We start from the raw sequence: 21,068 nt of genomic DNA, 5'->3' as shown, positions 1-21,068 counted from the left end.
TTCATATCGACTACTATTTGACAGGTCTCCTTACCCTTCTCGTCAACAATGGAGGGATCCAACAGGTGCGCCTGATGCATTGAGGTTTTGGGAGTGGACGGAGTTTTGTGGCGGTGAGAAAGTGGATGCAGAAGATGAAAAGTTTCACAATCAGCCTGGAAGGATGAAATCCACTCTTCGTGCTTTACGAGAGGATTGGAGGAAATTGTGGCCATGAGAAGACTCGGCAATTTATGAAATGCCTGCTTAGGTATTTAGGTAGTTTACCAATCAAAGATTAGAAGTCGAGCTGAGCTCGACAAGCTCTACTTTTAAGTTTCCACTCGAAGTTATTTAAAATGTGGAGTTAAACTTATCCAGAGAATATTGAAGGATCAGAGTGTCTTGTGGACCACGGATAAATTGAAAAAAATCTAAAGATGATCGGCTCTTTATACGTTCAGACGCCATATATGAGTGGGGTTGTATTACAAATAAATTTGAGGCTAGAAAGCGTTTATTTAATTCCCGAAAGCTAAATAAGGAACATCGATTTGATATTACGTCATTGCGTGTTTGCACAATGACTAGACTTCGAATCTGATTTTATTCTACAACTCGTTAAAGTGAGATTTCTAGTAAAATAATGCATACAAAATGCGCGTAACATTGTCTCTGAAGTACTAGAATAGAGAACTTTGAAATATAGGGAAAAGTGAAAGAGAGGATGAATCCATTCTATGGACTACATTGGAAGCTAAATTTCAGGCGAAGAGCGGCAAAGCTGGCGCTGTTGAAATAATAGCATGCAGAGTCTTGGAATAATCAATATCACTGTCAACCCCCAGATCATTCTGGTTCCATAATGTCTCGACAATACTTTGAACCAAGGGAACATGATTTGATAGATATAGTGGTTCTCGTCCCGTCTTGTATATAACGTTTAGAATTGAAAGGCGTTGCTCATCCTCAACAGCCTCGCAGGCTAGAATGATAATCGGCCACGCACTTTCGCAAAAGCCAAGGTCTTGCAGAACCAGAATGCTTTCCCTGACTAATCTTCTATGTTGGAATGAAGAAGTAGGTGTCTTGAGCACCGCGCGATTCAAGTATATCAACCCAACACATCGGTAGAGATAGGCTAGCTTTTGGTGTCTCGTCAATGGTTCTTCTGAAATGTCATGAAAAGTTCCCTGTTCACCAACGGCAGCTTGCAGACTCTGTTTGATATGCAAAGTGTGTTCAAAATCGGTTCTATTATCGTAAAAAACCTCGTTCCCATCGCACCCCAATGGTCGTTTGCATATGATTCGAATCAAGTCAAGGACTTCTATGGGACATGTGATTCCGCTTGAGAGCTACAATTCAGTCAGTCAATGCCAAGAAGTAAGAACTATCCCGGAAAACGACTTACCGCAGATCCATCCAATGTGGGCCTGTTGGGATGTATCGCTAATGGACCTTTACAAAAACTATCTATGGAGCCTGCCTTGGCCCAGTACCGCAGGCTAAACTCCGATACTATTTCGTGATAGTAGATCCAGTCCATGAGAATCGCAGTATCGTCTTTATAAAATTCAATGGTTGTAGCTGAGGAAGCAATGAGCCTCTTTGCGCCACAAAGATAGATAGACCATATCTTTCTTGGATTTGTCGTCATACATACCTAATTATATGGAGTTAGTGCTCTCGAATCAATCATATCGTAGAATATAGGGCGATACTTCATATTGATACAGAAGCATTGTAGCAATTAGGTTTTGGAGCAAGTTCTCTCTATCATGCTGCATAAGGTTTTCTCGTAGCATTGAGACAAGCTGGTGCTGGTGGATTCTGCTCTTTAAGCCTCCTTGAAGCTGGAGCGATGCTATAGTGAGAATACCTTTGAGGACGAGATTGTTTGGAGTGGAGGGGTTGGACAGCGCAACTCTCATGATAAACTGAGCCAGTGACTCGTCTATTATGGGTGTCAATATTTGAGATTTGGATTGGTTGACTGTATAATTTGTTACTCCTTGTGAATAGAGCCAGTAAAGTTCACATACAAAAATCCAGTAGAAGTGTATCATTCCCTTCCAGATGAGAGGACGGCAGATAAGGTAAATGTGGTACCTTCAGGGTGTCAAAATACAGAGCTATTTTGGATTCATGTTAGGTGCAAATGTGACGTATTGTAGGAATCCATAGCAGATAACTATTACCAAGATCTCTTCTCTCGATGAGTGCATCTGACAATGAGACATCCCAGTAAGAGGTATTCAAGAACACACGGTCACCCTTCTGCTGCGACCGTGAATTTGCTCTTGGTCTCGCTATATTGTGATTGACTATTGCTCGTCGCTTGTCTGTTTCCCGTGGCCAAGATAGCTGGATGCCAAATCCGCGACAAGTTTGACGCGCCTTGGCGCATTTGTCGCACACCGGTCGGTTCAAATCACATTTCACTTTGCGCGCTGTATTAAGTTTCAAACAGAAGTCAGTTTCAGCCTGATTCAAATATGAGTAGAGGGTGAATTGAATGTTACCTCTACACGTCCAACATCCTTTGTTTCCCATTGTCGAAGCTGTGGTAATGATTTCTTGGTGTAGGCTGCTTAGTGCTGCTTAATGCTGCTTAGTGTTCACATTCATAGTAGAAGAATTACGTGAGCAGCTGGCAAAAACAGCCTTCAAAAATGGGTTATAGCAAAACTAATCAATGTAAACAGTAAATTACTTGTGATTCAGTCTTCTACAAGTTGCATACGATTCAAATGTGGTATCGGGCCTGCTGACAAACCGAGGGCAAGTGTTTCCGAGCGGGGATCGGAATATTGTTATTCCGGTGATTATTAACCTCCGAAAGTTGGAGATGTTTGGCAAATGAAGTAAGATATGGTGTACTTCATATCATTAATGGTATGATTAGAAAGCTTGTAGTCAATGGCACTCATGTTAAAACCGTCCATCACTTCATCTCCATTTTGGGGTGGCGCCTAGCTGGTCAGGTTGTGGTGTGTATCATTAGAATCAGCATCCGTTGGTGTAGCAGCATCATTGGTGGTGACGGCGACAATGATGGCTGCAGTTATAGTGGCTGCAGACTACAACTCCGCTATTAATTTCCCGTATCTTTTGCAGCAAGCGCTAACCCAACGATGAGCACCATTCTCTCGTAACAAATAACATAATCCAGCAAAGTGTACCGTTCTCACGTGCTGGGCCAATTTTTTGCTGGAATTCCTTCCCGATAACGTAGTTAATGGAAGCAAGCAGAGGAGATGAGAAGATGGGGCTGGCCTCGTAGCCTGCTATTAGCTGAACGTTTCGACGATCGGGCGAAAATCCAATTTATCCGTTTCACAGTCTAGAGAAGGCAATGGATTCCCACGCCGCGGACACTCTGTACGGGACAATGCCTTGCTAAATCAGATTTTTCGTTCGCATCCAGGTTCACTGGCTTCCAAATGACACTTCCACTTTTATTATATCTCGTTTTTCTATAAGCTGTTGAGGGCCAACTTGGTTTATTTAATACATATTCACTGCTCTAGCTACTTCGTGTCCAGGATCATCCCCAACTCATGGACTTGGACAAAGCGACTGGAGATAAAAAGAGATTTATTGTCGTGATAATAGATGGATAATTACTTGAGAGGATAAACAGATGGCGGACTAGATGGAAGAGAAGGAATAAGTTCCTAGGTTATCATAGGAAGTCTGCTAATATAGGTACTAGTTAGTAGATAATAAATATATTTACCGATGATTAACTAACTAAACCTTGGAAGGTAAATGTTAAATGAAGTGAGCCTTGAACGTGAAGTAAAATTGAAAATGTAAGTGAGATTTCAAATCTTATTCCATGTTCTGGAACTACTTATTTTTTTTTAGATAGCTATGAAAAGGTTGTGATTACATTTCTAGATAGCTGAAGAATTTATTGAATGTTGGTTGTCCCTAATCAAGTATCCCTTACCTCAGCATTGGTAGGTAGATATATTACAGAAATACAAAAGAAATCTACGCAAAACATTTTAATTGGTTATTTGTGTATATACAAGAGACTAACAAGCTGAAAGATGAAAATGCCCCGAAAAATGGGCAAACCAAAGTGAAAATTGAAATCAGCTCCTGGATATAAACGGAAAATTGCTGCTCCAAGATTTGAATAATACCTAGTACCCGAAGTATCAAGTAAATGTAAACGCAGAAAGATCCAGAGCTTCCAAGCCTTAAAGCTAGAAGTAGCTCGTGATTGAAAAGTTGAGGCTTCAGCCTTGAAATTCCAAGGTTCATTGCCCAGGTAGGCTTGACCCGTGATATAACTTTTGAGCTATAAAAACCTGGGTCCCGAGCTGGACACCTACCTAGGTACCTTGAGCTATTCAGTAGGTACTTCAAGAAGAGATATATCGGCGCCATGAAACTGGTCCAGTGGGAGGGCACCGCATCCAGTCATTGACAATTAAGTAGGCAGTGTTAAATATATCGACTTGGTCCTGAAATTCACCAGTAACCGGAATAGAGCAGCAATATCGGATACTCCGATTCTCAGGCCAAAGGGTAACCGAGCCGTCGCCATAGGAAATGGCTGATCGTATTGTCCTGGCTAACTCAAAATTGCTAGATAACCAGTCCGCAGGCTCAATGAAAATATTCACATATCGGGTTTGTTCATTTGAGTGAGACATGTTGAACATCTGAGATCCTTGACTTTGACACCTGGACGATGTGTTTTATATTGAACTTTTGTTTGGGTGGTGTATATTTCGGTTCTGGATTTGTCTTGAGAATCAAGCGAATCGAATATCTTGGTGAGTCTGAATGTCAGTTAATGAATTCAGGAGGATTAAATAGATTCTATTCAATGTTGAAATTATTGTAGAACGTAGCCCCTTGAACTCATTTCATCTGACCTGTTTCATTGTCCAGGCGTTAATTTTGGATGAAAGATTCAAAGATTCAAAGATTCAAAGATTCAAAGATTCAAAGATTCAAAGATATCCTGATTATCTCTAACCTTGGAAGTTGCGTTTCAGTTGCCCAAGATTCCAAGGTCATAACAATGAAACCTTCTTTGAATATTTAACTGTTCGATTTATGTTGTTGTTCAATGGAAATTTCAACCTGAAGAGCGAGATGGTTTTGATATCTCGCTCACCGTCAGACATTCCCGAGTTAGATATCATTGCTAAATTAGATGAGCAAATATGGCTTAGAGTATGATCAAAGGAAAATCCTGATAGAGGGAATCCATATAGTTTCAGTCAGTGAAGTTCTATGCTCATTTTACTCGGTGACCCTTCTTTGATCCTGACGATACTATTCAACCACAATGCTAAATCATTGTTGATGCTGGTAAATATCTCATGTTACGAAACTGTCTCATTTTTGAAAGGCTAGATCAGTAAATTCTATAGTCACTCATAGATTGATCAAGGCCAAAGATTGATATCTCCAGTGGGTGTTGCTCTTTGCAAAGTTACAACTGAAAAAGCACCGACGATCATCACATGACAGTCCTCGCCATTGACTTGTACTTATTTCCTGCAGTCAATAGTGAACTCTTAATATTTTCTTCCAGAATTCCAATCTTTTGATGACATGCAGACCCGAGTCAGTCAGCGGCTTCCTAATGCCAATCCACTCCCATACACAGCATCGCCGTTTAAACTTCTTTGGGACGACATCTGTCTCGGTCTCCAGTGCGCGTTGTCACTGCCAGGACTGTTCTCTCCTCTTCGACTAGGTCAGACACATAAACTTGATGAGGCCTATCCGTCCGTTCGGAATTACTTTTGCATTGCCGTGCATATCTACCTATTGATGTACCAGTTTTTCTTTCTTCTGTTTATTCCTCTCCTCATTCTGCTCACACTTCCCACGACATGGATACTTTTATATATTACAATTGGGATTTCCTACAACTATTTGATTTGCCTCTTCTTAAATGGTTTCCAACGCGTTCTGGTATCGCAAGTTCCGGTGCCTGACCAATCCAACTACGCGAGAGAACGATGGTTTTTCATTAATGGTGTGGCCTGTGGGTACGTTCACCTTCGACCCGCCCTGATATTCCATTGCTTTTCTTACTCAAGCTTAAATCAGTCGCTATTGGCTACAGGCCAACATTGATCAGCTGTCGTACACCTTTGGCCGCAGGGTCACGGGCATCCATAACTTCACGTGTGACGTGGCACCCCGTTTTTTCTCGGACTTGCGCTAACGGAGGAGTCCAGATGCGGAATAATTTTTGACCTGATTGAATGTCTTATTCAACGCTGCTTTTGCTACTCCACATGCGATATCCGAATAGCCTATGCCTTGGTCCAAGACGCCTTGCTGGCTCAGGATTGTGACAAGGTCGTTCTCACGCTCCACAGCCAAGGGGGAATAGAAGGAGGGCTAGCCATCGACTGGCTCTTGGATGCGCTACCTCAAGACCTGCTCCATCAACTGGAGGTGTATACGTTTGGAAACGCCGCTAACCACTTCAACAACCCGCGCCGAACATGGCGAGCTGACTATGCAAAAGGATCATCCACGTGTCAAACATCGAACCGCTCGGCGGTCGGCTATATCGAACACTATGCAAATGCGGGGGATCCAGTGTCAATGTTTGGGGTTTTATACTTTTCTGGAGTTCCCAATCGATACCTCGGCCGGCTGTTTGTACGACAAGGCTCGGGCCATCTGATGAATCAGCACTACTTGGACACGATGTTCACTCTGGGACCTGATCACCGAGTCCTAGACTCGAATAAGTTCATGGATATGGAAATCGAACTTGAATCTGAATCAACCGAGGATGAGCGAGACATACAGCGAGAAGAGACCCTGGTTCCTGTCTTTGTGTCGAAGTATGTCGGACAGAATGCCCAGAATGGTCATCAGGTACTTCGAGTCAAAGACTTGAGCCATCTATGGCTCTATCGGAATGGAGGTCATCCTGCAGTCTAAAAAAACAGACCGATATTGATATTCATACAATACAACCTTAGATATTTGATGTTAAACATCTCCAGATCTTGATATCAGTAGCATATTTCACATGTCACTCTGCAAAATCTTAGGCTATGGGTCCCAGCAAAATTAAAAAAAGATCATTTGCAGCAGGATGAAGTGAAACTGCCATTGATCGCCGTAAAATATGTCACATCTACTTTTGAAACCTTTAATTCTATGAGTATGGACATGTTTTTGGTGAAAGATCCTTGGTAACGGTACACCTGGTGAACGATATTGTATCGCCTCCAGCATCAACTGCTAGAATCGTACTCAAGATATAGATCCACATTGAAGGTAAACGGTAACCGGTGATCGTGATCCTCTGGAGTTGTAAGACTTAACGCCGTGCAATGCAAAAATAGAAAAGAAAGATGACAAGGAATCATATCATGCCTTGCCCTTCTTCTTATCCTTCTTTTTCTTCTCCGAACCAGATCCTCCTGATATGTCCATACCAGGCATACCAGGCATTCCAGGCATCCCGGGAATCTGGGGCATTCCTGGCATACCCTGCAGGTTCTGCATCTCAGCCATGGCCTCTTGGAAAGGATTGTCGCTGACACCGCCACCACTGTAGGCTGGTGAGTGGAGGGGAAGAACGGTGCCGATCTTCCAGCCACGTGGGGCTTGAGGGGCTTCGGGGAGTTTCTCTGGCGTGGGCATTCCGTGGATTCGTAGCCGATATGGCGATTGCTCGGTGGTAGGGTTGGCCTTAAGGTATTGAGCAACGAGGATAAATAGATGATGCTCTGTGTAAAGCTTCCGAGTCAGTCATTGCCAATTTGAGAAATGGCATTGTAAGCCTCCCCAAGCGGAACATAGAGCCGCAACACTCACTATTTTTGATCTTTGGGTTCACCAATTGACCATTTTCATCTTTGAGTAGCACGCGCACTCGTCCAGGATTTGCCCAATCCTTTGGATGGAGTTTCTCAGGTTCTAGACCACCCTTCAATCCCAGAATTTGCACAGCGTCCACAATGTCTCGTGCCAAAGGGTTTTCCACTGCCAACTCTGCGCCAACCTTACGACCCTCTGCGCGAGAACGAGTCTTATCAAAGTAGACCGGGTAGATACATTGGAAGTGCTTAGGAATTTCCCGCTGAGGTTGTGGGGGTTGGGGCACATGGGCTATGGGCGGTTGCGGATTGCGACTCGGAGTTGGGACTGGGGCCCTAGTCGGAATGGCAGGGGCAATGATGGTTCTATCATCAAAGTCATCTGATGGTGCGACCTCCTCAGGGTCAGAATCGGAGTCAGAGATCTCTTCAACACGGGCGTGCGACATGGTGGTGGTGAGTTGAGTAGTGGGAGGAAGAAAGTGCGGGAACCGAAGTCCAGGTGTTCTTGTGCGGGCAATAGCTCTCAACGTCTACCCATCAATACCTCATCTTTCCGCGCGACTGCCAATCCCGGTGTTTTTTGAGAATGAAGAATTACATGAGCTAGGGACATACTAATATCGTCTATCAAATTTTATAATCTACGTCGATTTTGCTCAATGCGACACTGCACTATTCAAGATGCTCATATGTCCTATAAGCCTACCTTACTCAGCTGTTTTTGATCATGTTCATTATGAATACATGCAGCCTAATTGGACTTGGTAAATAGTAAAGATATCAGAGCTTTTCAAGACTTAAGCTGGCCACAGTTACCAAACTGCTCAAAGCGATATTATTGAAGAGAATAGCTTATTTGGCTGGTTAGTTATTGTCCACCCTGGCTTAGTCATATTATCATTTATCCTCGCCAGTTTCAAGCATGTCCCTCTAACATTCCTAAAACTCATGGACACCTATTAATAGCATGACTCAGCTCTCGTACGCCGCAGTCTGATACCGTGTCAGTCCAGATCTTACCGTTTAGATTGTTTAGGGTGTTTGTGTTTGTAGCCCATCCAATTCCCTAATCCCCCAACTCCAACGATTATTTTGATTTGGTTATGATTCATCTGATAAATTTATGGGTTACTAACCCAATATTTTTGAGAAATGAAACTGGCTTGAATCCTGCTTGATGTCCCTCCAAGCTCGCCCATGTTGGAGGCTCTCCCGGAAGCAATCTCCGTAGCAATACGTAGCTATACATCTCTAGTAGGTCTCATCATGACATAATGAAAGAATTGAACATTTAAATCAAGTAAAATTATCTACGGCAGTTGAGTCAATGTCTTGAAAATAAAGAATAAGTAACGTTGCAACTTCAGAGACAATAAGTGAAGACTTCAGTGAGTGTAGATGCCAAGGTTGGGTCCAACGTTTTGAAGCTCCACCGGTTATTTCCTGCCAGAAGCACGGGCAGCCTCACACACGGACCATACTGCCCCAGACATTTATCCTTCCTCATCTACCCCAGCAGGTATTTACCTAGGGATACATCGAGACTTTTTCCGATGCATCCATGAATTGAGACGAGTCAATCTACCAATCACGTTTGACCTGGTAGAGAGCCTCAGCTCTCTCTCTCCCTCTCTCACTCCCCTCCCTCCACCTCCTCCCAGCTTGCTCTATTTGCCTTGTTCTCTAAACCCTCAAGAGATTTGACCTGGAAGCGACTTGCAACCTTCAACCTATGACGGTACATTCGAATCTCCATCCATCTTGAGCAACTCCTCATTTGATCGCAGAACATGCTTTGACGTGGCACCTGAAGCACCGCGCTCACTCCCACTCGATCTGATAACAAATCCTCACCTCACCCAACTTCTAGAGGATTCAATCAGCGCACCTTTCAACCGCTCCTATCGATCGCACTCACCTTATCCTACTACCCTCTTTCAAACCCCATCAAGTCGTGTATTTACCCGTGTCAGCAGCTGGAAACTGTTCGACGTTGAAATTTGGTGGGAGCTTTGCATAATTTGACGCAGGATTCTACGATAACACGAACCGACGAAGCAACAACCCCTGGGAAGCTTCCATACACCCCGAATTCAACCGAAAACGCCTCTCCTCAATTGATGGTCTTTGCGCCGGACCTTCGAAATTATCGGAAGCTCAGCTGGTGCCCATTTGATCGGGATATCTTTGGAGGATATCCACATAAATCCCGAGACAGTTATGCCTGCACCAGAGGATGAGCTACCGGATCGGCGCCAGGGCTCCGAAAGCTCAGGGAATAGCAGCTATGTTTCGCAGGAGACCATAAGGAATTCTGAGATACGCCATAAGAGGTCAGGCATCATCAACGCTCGCAATCCGGATAGTTTCCCGGGTACCTTGACAATGAACAGGTAAGCAGTTGATTTAAAATTTCCCCAAAAATTCAAAATTCCTCATAACATTCTGTTGTGCAATTTTGCGTGTTTTGCATCTGTACGTAAATTACTGGCTGCTAATTCACCGCTTAGTTCTGAGTTAACTCAACCTCCGCGACTCGACTGGGGCTGGACTTGGGACTCTCCAGATATCTCCCCGACAGAAGAACGCAAGGGCTCTGGGTTTAAAGGCCATCGAAAGGCTCTCGCTCTTCTGGGTGAAGGGAATGATCCTACCAAATCACTGGGCACTGGTCCACGACTCCCGCCCATCAAGGCATCACTTCCAAACCCCAACCCCGAAGACGCTGAATCAATTGGTCCTTGGGTTACAACTGCTGGATCAGAAGGCCACGGCACATTTTACAATGAATTTTCGGAGCAAGAAACTTCACCCGCATCGGCGACTTCTCGCCCAACGACGGGGCGGGCCTTTTCTAGGGATCAAGCCGAGTTGGAGCCCCGAGATAATCGGAGACCATCTGCAGTCAGCATGACCAGCAGCCAGGGATCGAAATCGAGTACAAGCCACAAACCTTGGAAGAAAAAGCCAAAGGCCTTCACAAATGATGATTACCAAACAGACAAAGGAGGGCCAATGGGTCACCTCAAGGCACGCGAACGAGCCAACTCGGATGCAACCGATACGTCATTTCGGCATCCTCACTCTCGATCGGAGACTCCGTTGCCGTCGAGTGATATTACACCGTGGGACTACCAGAGTTTCAATGATATCCCACATTATGGCGAAGCGCCCGTGCGACCAGTACCCATTGGACCTGATGGCCAACGTTTGCCGTCTCGTGGAGGCACTCGCTCAGTGCACAGGGAGTCGAGTCGAAGAGGAGCTCCAAATGGCCACCGACATTCTCGCAGCAAAGAGGAAAAGACCACCATCGCGGGCGATTTGGCTGGATATCAAAGACGTCCCTCTGGAGCTGGACAAGATGATTTGACGGTTGGACTGAAGCCCTTTAACGAGAATTACCTCAATTCCTGCACCGCTAAGAGTTCTACCACTACACTGGGCGGCCGCTCAACAAGTCCAACCCCGAGTATACAGAGTGCTATCTACCGTGAGCAGGGCCAAAATAGCCCGGGAGGCCCACCGAATAAGGGAGGCCTACTAGGTCGAATTGGACGACACTTCAAGCCTGTTGGGCATAAACAGCACGACAAGAACAAGCGTGATAATTCCCCAACTCGATATCGACAGCTCAGTGTCGAAGGGACATCTTCTCCTCGTTATGGAGATTCATTTGATCTGGACCGCAAGAAGGAATCTGGAAAGGGTCTCGGAATCGGGGGTCGCAAATTTGGTCCTCGGCGAGGATTCAGCAATATAGCAGGTGATCTTCATGGTTCCAGGTCCGACGTCTCACGAAATGACGAGGGACATGTCTTTACACTTGACACTGACCTTAGGACGATGCATGGAATCGTTCGTGCAGCTTCCCCCGGAAGTACGAAGCGTGGGGTGGATGAGACAAATGTACCGCGCGAGGACTCCACCAAACCTGAAGACGACGATCGTTGGCTTGCACCCGAAAGTTGGCATGTGAAGAAACATAATGATTCTGCTGCAGAATCCGCGGAGGGAACACCGCAAGCTTTGAACGGTCGAGAGGCGTCTTATTTCATTCGAGTATTCCGTATCGACTCGACCTTTGCCACTCTATCTGCACCAGTGAACGCTACAGTAGATGAAATTCTCTCCATGTTGGGTCGAAAATCTTTCTTGCAGGATCATTTGAACAATTACGAGATTGTGCTTCGGAGGAATGACCTCTCCCGACAGCTCGACCATAAGGAGCGGCCGATTTTGATGCAAAAGCAACTGCTAGAGGAAGTGGGCTACAAAGATCAGGATCGGATTGAAGATGTTGGTCGCGAAGATCATAGCTATCTGTGTCGCTTCATATTTTTGCCGACCAAGCTCAGCGGGTACACGAGTCTGGATGTCGATCCGGGCTTCAACAAAATCCAAAAGTTCAGCCATGTTGATCTTCAAGGCCGAAGCTTGGTCACAATACCAATCACCCTCTACAAGAAATCGTCGGAGATAATCTCCCTGAACTTGTCGAGGAATCTATCGCTGGACGTGCCAAGGGATTTCATTCAAAGCTGCATAAATCTCCGAGAGATCAAGTTTATTGGCAACGAAGCAACAAGTGTTCCATCGAGCTTCAGCTTGGCTAGCCGCTTGACTTACCTTGATGTATCCAACAACCTTCTAGAGCAGTTTGACCATGCCAACCTAGACCGCCTTTCAGGCTTGGTGAGCATCAAGATGGCCAACAACCACTTGACAACCCTCCCAAGCTACTTCGGGGGGTTCCAGTACCTCCGAAGCTTGAACATGTCCTCGAACGGCTTCAAGGTCTTTCCTGAATTCCTCTGTGAGCTGACCAGCCTAGTTGACTTGGACATCAGCTTCAACAACATGGAAAAGCTTACTAATATCGGTAAGTTGACCACACTGGAGCGTCTGTGGATGACAAACAACAATATTACTGGTCCTCTCGATGAATCTTTCAAGGACCTCGCGAATTTGAAAGAAATCGATGGACGTTTCAACTCTATAACGAACATTGATAGTCTCTCTCACCTCCCTAAGCTTGAGCAGCTCGTTTTTGGTCACAATCAGATATCTAAATTCCGAGGTGCTTTCCCCAAGCTACGCAGCCTGCAAATGGATCATTGCCCTTTGACGCAGTTCGACATCGATGCCCCCATGCCAACTCTGTCAACACTTAACCTTTCATCCTGCAAGCTCTCCCAAATCCGCGATGGCATGTTTGAAAACCTACCAAATACCACCAAGCTCATCTTGGATAAAAACCATTTGTCATCTGTCTCTGCTCAAGTCGGCAAGCTCCGGCGGCTGGAGCATTTCAGCATCATCAAAAACCCGCTCTCATCCCTACCTGCCACCGTCGGGTACCTCGTGGAGCTCAGAGAGTTCAATTTGAGAGAGTGCAATTTGAAGTCTCTGCCCGAGGAGATTTGGCATTGCTGCAAGCTTGAAACTCTGAATGTGTCTTCCAATCTTCTGACAACCTTCCCCAAGTATGGATCATTGCCCCCTCAGTCTCTCGGTGAACTGACACCCATCGTTACTCCCGTCCAAACTCCGGGAATATCGGGCACCCCAACCTACGAGGAATTGGGTCCCCTGGATGAGAATAACCTGCGTCGTCCAAGCCAAAACTCCACTGGGGCTGGTTCTTCGCCGAGTGGGTCCACCCTCAATGCATCCATTGCCCCATCTGTTGGACAGACAAGAAAAGTATCGGCAGCGAGATCAGTCACTGCAGATTCAAGCTCGGTGTCAAGAAAGGATTCGAACTTTTCCCAGCCAGGAATGACACTCACATTCTCGGGATCTCTCCGAAATCTGTATCTCGCCGATAATCGCCTGGAAGATGACATATTCCGTGAATTAGCTCGTCTCCCGGAGCTGCGCATCCTTAACCTCTCATACAATGAGCTGACGGAGTTGCCTCAGGGCCTTTTAAAACGTTGGCCGTTGATCTCTGAACTCTACCTTTCTGGTAACGAGCTAACTTCTCTTCCATCTGACGACCTGGAAGAGGGAAGCAACCTCAAAGTCCTCCACATCAATGCAAACCGATTCCAAGTCCTCCCCGCTGAACTTTGCAAAGTTAGCAAGCTCTCCATCCTGGATGTCGGAAGCAATGGATTGAAGTACAACGTGTCCAACTGGCCGTACGACTGGAATTGGAACTGGAACCGAAGCTTGAAGTATTTGAATTTCTCAGGAAACAAGCGATTGGAGATAAAACCCAACATTGCATCGTTGGGCTCTTCAGCTACTAACGGTACTGACCTGACGGACTTCTCCTCTCTTACTCATCTCCGAGTTCTCGGTTTGATGGATGTAACCCTTACTATCCCCACCATCCCAGAAGAAACCGAAGACCGGCGAGTGAGAACTTCTGCGTCTTTAGCTGGCTCACTAGCATATGGAATGGCTGATACGCTTGGCCGGACGGAGCATTTGTCCATCATTGATATGATTGTTCCCCGCCTGAAGCCTGATAATGTTGAAACCTTGGTTGGCATGTTTGACGGTCAAACTTTGTCGAGTGGCGGATCCAGGGTTGCGAAATATCTCCACGAGCACTTTACCTCCACATTTTCCCACGAACTCAAAAAGCTTCAGCGGGATCACGGCGAAACGCCACTCGATGCCCTGCGGCGTGCGTTCCTGTCACTGAACAAGAATATGGCAGGTTCCGCCTACAGATCCATCGATGATCGTGAACTTCGGCAATATCACCGGGGATCCGCCTCGAAGCAGCTCAACCAAGAAGATATACACTCCGGCGGAGTGGCAACCGTATTGTACATGAACAACATGGATCTTTATGCTGCCAATGTCGGCGATGTACAGGCCATTCTCGTTAAATCGGATGGTACCTTGCGCTTCTTGACACGGGTCCATGACCCTGCCGAGTCCAGTGAAAGAGCACGGATCCGTGCCGCAGGAGGATATGTGTCTCGAAATGGCAAGCTTAATGATGTGCTCACCGTATCGAGATGCTTTGGGCATTTCCAAATGATGCCTTCCGTTATTGCGGCTCCGTACACTATGCACACCACACTTACCGAACAGGACGAAATGATCATCATAGCCTCAAAAGAGTTGTGGGATTTCGTGACGCCTGAGCTCGTTGTTGACGTTACCAGAGAAGCTCATCCGGATCTGATGTTTGCAGCTCAAAAACTAAGAGACTTGGCCATTTCCTTTGGTGCTACGAATAAGTTGATGGTCATGATCCTTGGGGTCAGTGAACTACAAAAACGTCAGAGATATCGTCCGCGACCCAGCATTTCCCTTGGTCCGTCACCGTTCTCTGACGAGCAGATTGTCCCAGTCACCAAGACTCGAAAGAAGGCCCGTGACGTACCCGGAGATTCTCGTCTTGCACGATTTGATCATGTTGAAGCTCCAATCGGCGAACTGGCTATCATCTTCACTGATATCAAAAAGTCTACCGCGCTTTGGGAAACCTGCCCAGAGGCAATGCGCTCGGCTATCTCCATTCACAATGACGTGTTACGGCGACAGCTTGGCATTGTCGGCGGCTATGAAGTCAAAACGGAAGGTGATGCATTCATGGTAGCCTTTTCAACAACGACGGCCGCTCTATTGTGGTGCTTCAACTGCCAGAACCAATTGTTGGAGGCTGAATGGCCAACGGAAATTCTCGAGCAACCGCAGTGCAAAGTTCTCTTCGACATCGAGAACAATGTCATTTTCCGCGGACTCTCTGTGAGAATGGGTGGGCATTGGGGTGAGCCTGTTTGCGAGAGAGATCCGGTGACAAACCGTATGGACTACTTTGGACCGATGGTCAATCGCGCTGCTCGAGTTTCCGCTGTCGCTGATGGAGGTCAAATTTTTGTATCTTCCGATTTCATGAGCGATATTCAGCGCAACCTGGAGATCTTTGCGGACAACGAACGTTCCGCATCAACCAGCTCGATTGACAGCCATCCACGCGTTGATAGTCTAGGACATAACATTCGTCGTGAGCTGCAGCAGCTCAACAGCCAAGGGTTCGTGATCAAAGACCAAGGTGAGCGAAAGCTTAAAGGACTTGAGAATCCGGAATCTCTTTATCTCGTTTATCCCCACGCTCTTGCCGGTCGTCTTTCGGTCCTCGAAGACTCCCAAGACCCCCACGGACCAGCCAAGGTAAAGGCTGGATCAGAGCTCCAGGTCAAGGCCGATTTGATTTGGAACTTGTGGGAAGTCACTCTTCGTTTAGAGCGCATTTGTGGATGCATGGAGAACCCCAACTCGGCGAAACTTCGAGAGCCGAATGTTGCCATCTTCAACATGGTAAAGAACCACGGAGGCGAGTTGAACGATGCTACCGTGATCAGTTTGGTTGAACAGCAGGTTACACGAATCGAGGCAAGTTTGCCTACGTCCTTTTTTTTTCTCCCTTTGATTCTCACAACTAACACTCCTTTCAGACATCTATCAATACTCTTGTTGTTCGAAACATGATAAATCCCTTCACGCCAGGCAGCAATCCATCCGACTATGCTATACCCATGGCAGAAATTCTGCAACAATTGCAAAGTCAACTTGCCGACTACCGTTTGCTGAAAGACAAGATGGCAGTCGGGGATGCAGGCAACTCCAACACACCATCGGATAAAGTCAGTAGCAATTTACAATAATCGTGTCGAAAGGCAATTTTTGATTTTGAACTTTTCTTTGCTTCCATTCTCATCTTTTTATTTGGCGTCTCATTTCCCCCGGTTGGCTGGCGGTTATTTCAGATCCTCGAAGCATATTTCCGGAGCTGTGGTGGATATCTTTGTTTCTAATTTCTTTACTTTCCCATGTATTAGCTGCATTTTTCAGTGCTGGCTGGGTATGTAATATACCAGGAGTCGTGAATCAATATATTACGCTTCAGAAAAAGAGGATCATGGAATGAGTATTCACTCGCTTAACATATGTTCATACATTGACGGGCCTCGGAACTTCTCCAGCAGATTACGCCAGTAAACAACAGTAAGTATTCCGCATTGAAATTACTTCATGTTTTTTTCCCCCTTCTTGACCCCTCTTTGATAATACATATGTTCCCAAGCTCCATGGGCCGTAGCATACCTTATCAGGGTGGATGATTTTATCTAGGCTCTAATCCGTATCCATTATGAGCACAGTTAAGTCATGTAATTATCAGGAGATCATGGGCTCTGTGAAATTATTCTGTACTATACCTCTGTCCAACCAGAATCATGACATCCGGTATCATTGCCAACGACTCCACCGTCATTACTTCGAAAAGAAGCGAACACTCTCCTCTATACAACGAAGGCCTTCAAGGAAAACAGAAAAATTGCGGGCTACTTCAGCACAAGGTACGACAAAGATGGGATCTGCAAATGTCTTTACTATACATTATCTTAAACTATTATCTGATCAGGTGGCATAGATATAGTATTGGGAACTTCTCTCAATTTGATAGAACAATAGCGCATAATGCGGTAATTACTCGGATGTGGCTATCTTTTTAATAGTATATTCTATCCATACATCGCTCCTGAGATAATTACGCCTCCTATAATGTGTAAAAGATGTTCTCAACTCTCCAAATGACGAATTATAAGAGGCAAGATGATGAAACGGACTCCCCTAACGCCATCAACTGTGGCAGATATAAGACACAGGATAGCACCTAAATACAATCAGTCCGCTGAATGCGTAAGCCAAATCCTAAAGATGGATCGAAAATTTCCTTCTTTGATTTATCCCGGACAAACTCCACACCCCAGAACAAGCTGCGCCCTCTGATACTTATGGGAAGCTTCCCGCTGGCCGCACAGGGCCGTTAATCCGTTTCTCTGTACAATCTGCTGTACTATCAGCGCAGTTACGTAGATGACCGGCTGTACTTAAGAGTATTAATGGTTAAAAGCGGCCGTACTCATACGCAATACTAATATCGGCTTCTTATGAATTAAGTCGTAGCAATGGGCATACCCTCTAAAGAGTCCCTTTCTAATCATTACGATGTCAAGGAGCGGAGGGGCATGGGTGGTACTCTTGACTTAGATATATTCCTCTGAGAAAATAATGCAGTATGCACAACAGCGCGAATTACTATTTTGAGTGTATAGAGGTTGAAAACAATACTATGATTTTTGTATTGCGTATGCCCTTCTAACCACTCGGGTCTCCATGGACTAGTTTCCACATCAAGCGATGCAGATAATGAAGATGTTCAAACTCAAGTTAAAATAGTTGGTTAATGTAGATATGGTTATTGATCTACTATCAAATGGGTCATAGTAAAGATAACATGGCATTGTGAGCTATAAGAAGTATGCTTGTGGCAATTACACGATACTTTGATTGGGGTCGATGAATTTGGCGTGGCAGGGCTGGCATGGGATGAGTGAACTGGCTGTTATATCTATAACTTTTTTCAAAAAAACAAAGGGCCTATGGGCAACTTTAATCCACACTGAAACAATAAAACATTAGACACTGATCGCTATCCGCAGTCAATGAGAACCCTCAGTTGCCTCAAAGTCTGATACTCCGTTAAGGAGGACCAAACCATAATGATTCCCCATATATCAGTCATAAACCTCAGTATCTGGCGCTAGAGGTTCACTAATTTGGCTTAAATTTGATTTGACATAAGAGCTCGGATAGGGTTTGATATCGGGTTTACTATCGGCTCCAATAGCGCTAAACAAGTCCTAAGCTCCAAGCTCTAGACCTCCTGTTTTGCCAAGAATTGAGACGCGATAAGGAGCTGTAATCAATTGAAGTAGATTTCTGGTGAGATAGCCATCTGATTACTAGGTCAGCGTAGAGCAATACTGAATCTGAAAAGGTCTCATGGTCAAATGAAAAACCATATATTAGATGACCTGCCCCTTCAAGATTCCTAGTGCTCAATTTCTCTCATCAGGAATAAACTACAGCTATATCTTCACACGTACTTAAAAGATGTTGTCTGAGAAGACTCCCATCGATCTTGATGTGGCTGTAACGCCCCAGGTGTCAGCAGCTGATGTCGAGAAGTCTCAGCCAATAGTGACCGATATTGGGCTTCAGTTTATAACACAAAGTGGCGATATTGAGTACACTCAAGCAGAGGAAAATACGGTCATATGGAGAATTGACCTCTTTCTTCTGTCTATGGTATTTAAATCCTTCCTGGCAATGCTTTATCATTACTCATTAGCTGATCAATTCAGATTTGCATAACCTTTTGTCTGCAGGCTCTCGATAAAGCAATAATATCTTATGCTGCAGTTTATGGCATGAGGACTGATATGCATTTAGTGGGTCAGCAGTATAGGTAAGTGGCTCCTAAGGTGTGACTAACTTGACCTCGAGCTAACTTTACGCGGCGCAGTTGGGCTGTTACCATGTTTTATTTCGGCTACCTTATTGGGCAGCCTCCAGCTAATTATTTGATTCAAAAAACGCCGATGGGTAAATTTGCTGCAGTCACCCTCTTTATGTGGGGAGCTCTCGTCATGCTTTCTGCACTTGCGCGAAACTTTGCGGGAATCGCAGCTTTACGCTTCTTTATGGGGATCTTCGAAGCCGGTATGACTTACCCTGTTTGATACATATGACTTCGATTATCATTAACTGATTATAATAGGTATCGCGCCTTTGTGTGTGCACGTCACTGGAATGTTTTATAAAGGCCAAGAGCAGGCATTACGTTGTACCTGTGTATGTCACAAAATCATCCATCTTCATCTTATATACGCCTCGGTATATTTATGAAGGATCGCTAATGGTAGGGTTTTCTAGTGGTACTTCTTTGTTGGTATTGCCGTGATTATAGCCCCTCTTCTCAGTTGGGGCGTTGGACATAGTACCTCTGGTATTAAGCCGTGGAAGCTATTGGTATTTCCTCAAATTACCTAACTACTTGGGTAGCTAAGATTTATTGGCTCTTAACTGACTATCTCTCTCTTTTAGTTCATAATTTGTGGAGGCCTGTCTATAGTTTGGTCGTTCGTCATCTTCTATTTCCTCCCAGACCATCCAGGAAATGCCAAGTTCCTCACTCAGCGCCAACGCATCATTGCTATTGAGCGTCTTCGTGTCAACCGTGCCGGTGTGAAAACCACTGTCTGGAAATGGGCCCAATTCCGTGAGACGCTGACCGATCCACAAGTTTGGATGATCGCTCTGTGGGCTGGAATAAGCAATCTACTTAACATCGGAGGCAGTTTTCTGCCTATCATTATCGAAGATATGGGCTTCACAGGTCTCAAAACCAGCTTGCTCTCCTTGCCCGTTGGTGGTGTTGAGTGCATTGCGATGCTTACAGCTGGCGGTATTTCATATTTCTTCGAGAACGGCCGCACGGTTATCATGTTCATCGTCTCTTTACCTAGTTTAGTTGGCACAATCCTCCTCACAGTTTTGCCCTTCTCTGCCACATGGGGCCGATGTGTTGGCGTGTGGTTACTGCTTACTATCCCAGCCTCCTATACTGTGCTTCTGAGTCTTATTGCGTCAAATGTCGCCGGTTTTACAAAGAAGGTCACCACAACGTGCGTTGTCTTTGTTACCTATTCTGTCGGAAACATCATTTCGCCACAGCTATTCATTACAAGAGAAGGACCATACTATGGTACTGGTATCCGCTCCATGCTGGTAGCTATGTCATTGGTCCTGGCTTTGAATATTGCCCTGGGAGTATACTATATAATTGAGAACCGAAGAAGAGATCGAGTCTATGCATCAACATCTCAGGAGGTAATTGACAGAATGACAGTGGAGCATGAAGAGTTTCTGGATAGAACAGATTTTGAAGATGCGTTGAAATTCAGATATAGGTGGTAGATCTGCATCGACAGACAGATCTGCTGGCGTGTCACTAGCTTAGAGCTTTACAACATCTACTGCAGCCAAACTAATATTGATTTTTGAACATAGTATCTTTACTGCATCTCTCTGATAGCTGTATCATAATCGAAAGTGGCTCTCTGGCATTGAGGCCGGAAGTTTGTGACATTTGGCGGTATAGCTACGAGTCGTATATCTCGAATATGGCAGATGTAGCATACGCATTTCTCCAGAAATAGCTTTTTGAAACAGGAAATACAGAAATTAATCAGTCACAATGGGTTCTTGTTGATATTAGGTGATGTAATAATGTTAAGTCTAATTACTGCCAGTAGAATTGGTTTGCGAACGGCAAGCAAGATTGAGACAATCAAAAGTCTGATAGCTAAGGAGAAGTATGGATAGCGTAAAATTGAATGTAGCCTTTTCAACGCAAAATAAGCAGGGAAACCCTAGGGC

At 45.1% G+C, this 21,068-nt stretch overlaps 5 protein-coding genes across 5 annotated transcripts; 3 read left to right on the top strand and 2 right to left on the bottom strand.

Annotated features, from left to right (window-relative positions):
• Window positions 1-2,130: 2,130 nt before the first annotated feature.
• On the bottom strand, window positions 2,131-2,535 carry N7495_009116 (uncharacterized protein; the record flags this gene model as incomplete). Its single annotated transcript, XM_057211767.1, has 1 exon — window positions 2,131-2,535. One exon carries the CDS (start codon window positions 2,533-2,535, stop codon window positions 2,131-2,133), a length of 405 nt encoding a protein of 134 aa, XP_057061310.1.
• Window positions 2,536-5,565: 3,030 nt separating this feature from the next.
• N7495_009115 (uncharacterized protein) lies at window positions 5,566-6,921 on the top strand (the record flags this gene model as incomplete). Its single annotated transcript, XM_057211766.1, has 3 exons — window positions 5,566-6,008; window positions 6,070-6,147; window positions 6,201-6,921. The coding sequence occupies 3 exons, from the start codon at window positions 5,566-5,568 to the stop codon at window positions 6,919-6,921; spliced, it is 1,242 nt and encodes a 413-aa protein (XP_057061309.1).
• A 435-nt stretch (window positions 6,922-7,356) lies between these two features.
• N7495_009114 (RNA-binding signal recognition particle subunit SEC65) lies at window positions 7,357-8,257 on the bottom strand (the record flags this gene model as incomplete). Its single annotated transcript, XM_057211765.1, has 2 exons — window positions 7,357-7,718; window positions 7,807-8,257. 2 exons carry the CDS (start codon window positions 8,255-8,257, stop codon window positions 7,357-7,359), a joined length of 813 nt encoding a protein of 270 aa, XP_057061308.1.
• Window positions 8,258-10,031: 1,774 nt separating this feature from the next.
• acyA (adenylate cyclase acyA) lies at window positions 10,032-16,447 on the top strand (the record flags this gene model as incomplete). The annotated part of the gene is made up of 3 exons (XM_057211764.1): window positions 10,032-10,185; window positions 10,213-16,160; window positions 16,238-16,447. The coding sequence occupies 3 exons, from the start codon at window positions 10,032-10,034 to the stop codon at window positions 16,445-16,447; spliced, it is 6,312 nt and encodes a 2,103-aa protein (XP_057061307.1).
• Window positions 16,448-18,740: 2,293 nt separating this feature from the next.
• Window positions 18,741-20,606, top strand: N7495_009112 (dipeptide transmembrane transporter; the record flags this gene model as incomplete). The annotated part of the gene is made up of 6 exons (XM_057211763.1): window positions 18,741-18,935; window positions 19,016-19,095; window positions 19,153-19,349; window positions 19,408-19,481; window positions 19,563-19,658; window positions 19,734-20,606. The coding sequence occupies 6 exons, from the start codon at window positions 18,741-18,743 to the stop codon at window positions 20,604-20,606; spliced, it is 1,515 nt and encodes a 504-aa protein (XP_057061306.1).
• Window positions 20,607-21,068: the final 462 nt, after the last annotated feature.

This window comes from Penicillium taxi (genome assembly GCF_028828555.1).
Source record: "Penicillium taxi strain IBT 34144 chromosome Unknown utg000005l_segment0_segment0, whole genome shotgun sequence".
In the NCBI taxonomy this organism is placed as follows: domain Eukaryota; kingdom Fungi; phylum Ascomycota; class Eurotiomycetes; order Eurotiales; family Aspergillaceae; genus Penicillium; species Penicillium taxi.
Note: the sequence above shows the minus strand (reverse complement) of the source record. Positions and strands in the feature narration are given on the sequence as shown.